The following is a 1169-nucleotide window of genomic DNA, read 5'->3' as shown; positions in this document are numbered from 1 at the left end:
TTCACAAACATTTTCTGATATAACATAAGTGAAATTTAGATCAAATAAGTCTTTCAGAATTTATATTGTGCAGAAAAATCCATAATTTTTTTTGTATTTTAGTTTGAATTAAACATTCGAAGAAAACACCTTCGATGATTGCAGTTGGTTATATTTTAACAAGTCCACGTAACTGAATTGAATGTAATGTTTAGTCACAATTTTTGGGGAAAAAAAAGTTATGTAAATGCCACCTTTTGTTTTTTCAGCAGTATGACAAATGAATTTCTAATGTCTCTTGTTTTCATTCCATATATAATTGGATTAATAATTGGAAGAATGGTGAAAATCATCAAACCACATATTTGGCGTGCATTGGGTGGTACATTCTGAAAACGATATGAAACTATGGTAAAGATAACAACTATTTCATACAGAACAAAGGTAATTATCTGTGCTAAACATGTGTTTACAGCCTTACTTCTAACATTAGTTTGTGTGTGGGAAAGACAGGCTTTAAGAATTTGTACATAGGAGAATAATTGAATAGTCACACTAATGCCCTGCATAACTCCAGTTATAGTTAATCCATAAACATTGTTCACAGTAAAGTCACCACCACACGAAAGACTTAACAGTGCACTATTGCTACAATACACATTAAAAATGATTGTGTTACATTTTGGAAATCTTGCCTGAAGAGCAAACAACACAACAATCATGGAAATGTCAAGGCCCCAAGCCAGAGCTATCACACCACCAACTGTGTATGGACTCATGATAGAGTTATACCTCAGTGGCTTGCATATTGCGATGTAGCGATCAAATGACATGGCTGCCAGAATAAAAAGTACACTACCTCCATAGGAATGAAGCAAAAACCCCTGCAGGACACATGTTGGATAATAGACCATATTTGTCTGGGTTACAATATCCAGAAGCACTCTGGGCAAGGCACATGTAATTGCCATTAAATCTGCCAAAGGAAGGCTGAACAAAATGTAAAACATTGGCTTATGAAGGCTTTGCTGGGTAACAATCAATGCTAAAATTATTACATTACAGAATACTGCAAACAAATAGATCAGAGCTCCAGTGATAAAAACAGGATAAATGGCTTGAGGAGGGACATCAAATCTGGCAATTTGAAGGTTGAAACTGAATGTGGTGTTGTAAAATAGATGTTCCAT

The 1169-nt window shown here is 34.6% G+C and overlaps 1 protein-coding gene across 1 annotated transcript; it reads right to left on the bottom strand.

The window, feature by feature from the left end:
* Window positions 1–218: 218 nt before the first annotated feature.
* LOC132901192 (olfactory receptor 52B2-like) lies at window positions 219–1169 on the bottom strand. Its single transcript, XM_060943531.1, has one exon. The coding sequence runs from the start codon at window positions 1167–1169 to the stop codon at window positions 219–221; it is 951 nt and encodes a 316-aa protein (XP_060799514.1).

This window comes from Neoarius graeffei, chromosome 17, assembly GCF_027579695.1.
Source record: "Neoarius graeffei isolate fNeoGra1 chromosome 17, fNeoGra1.pri, whole genome shotgun sequence".
NCBI classification, from domain to species: domain Eukaryota; kingdom Metazoa; phylum Chordata; class Actinopteri; order Siluriformes; family Ariidae; genus Neoarius; species Neoarius graeffei.
Note: the sequence above shows the minus strand (reverse complement) of the source record. Positions and strands in the feature narration are given on the sequence as shown.

What these genes read in the sequence shown, in the direction of transcription:
- LOC132901192 (XM_060943531.1), bottom strand. Translation starts at nt 1,169, where the DNA reads ATGGAACATCTATTTTACAACACCACATTCAGTTTCAACCTTCAAATT.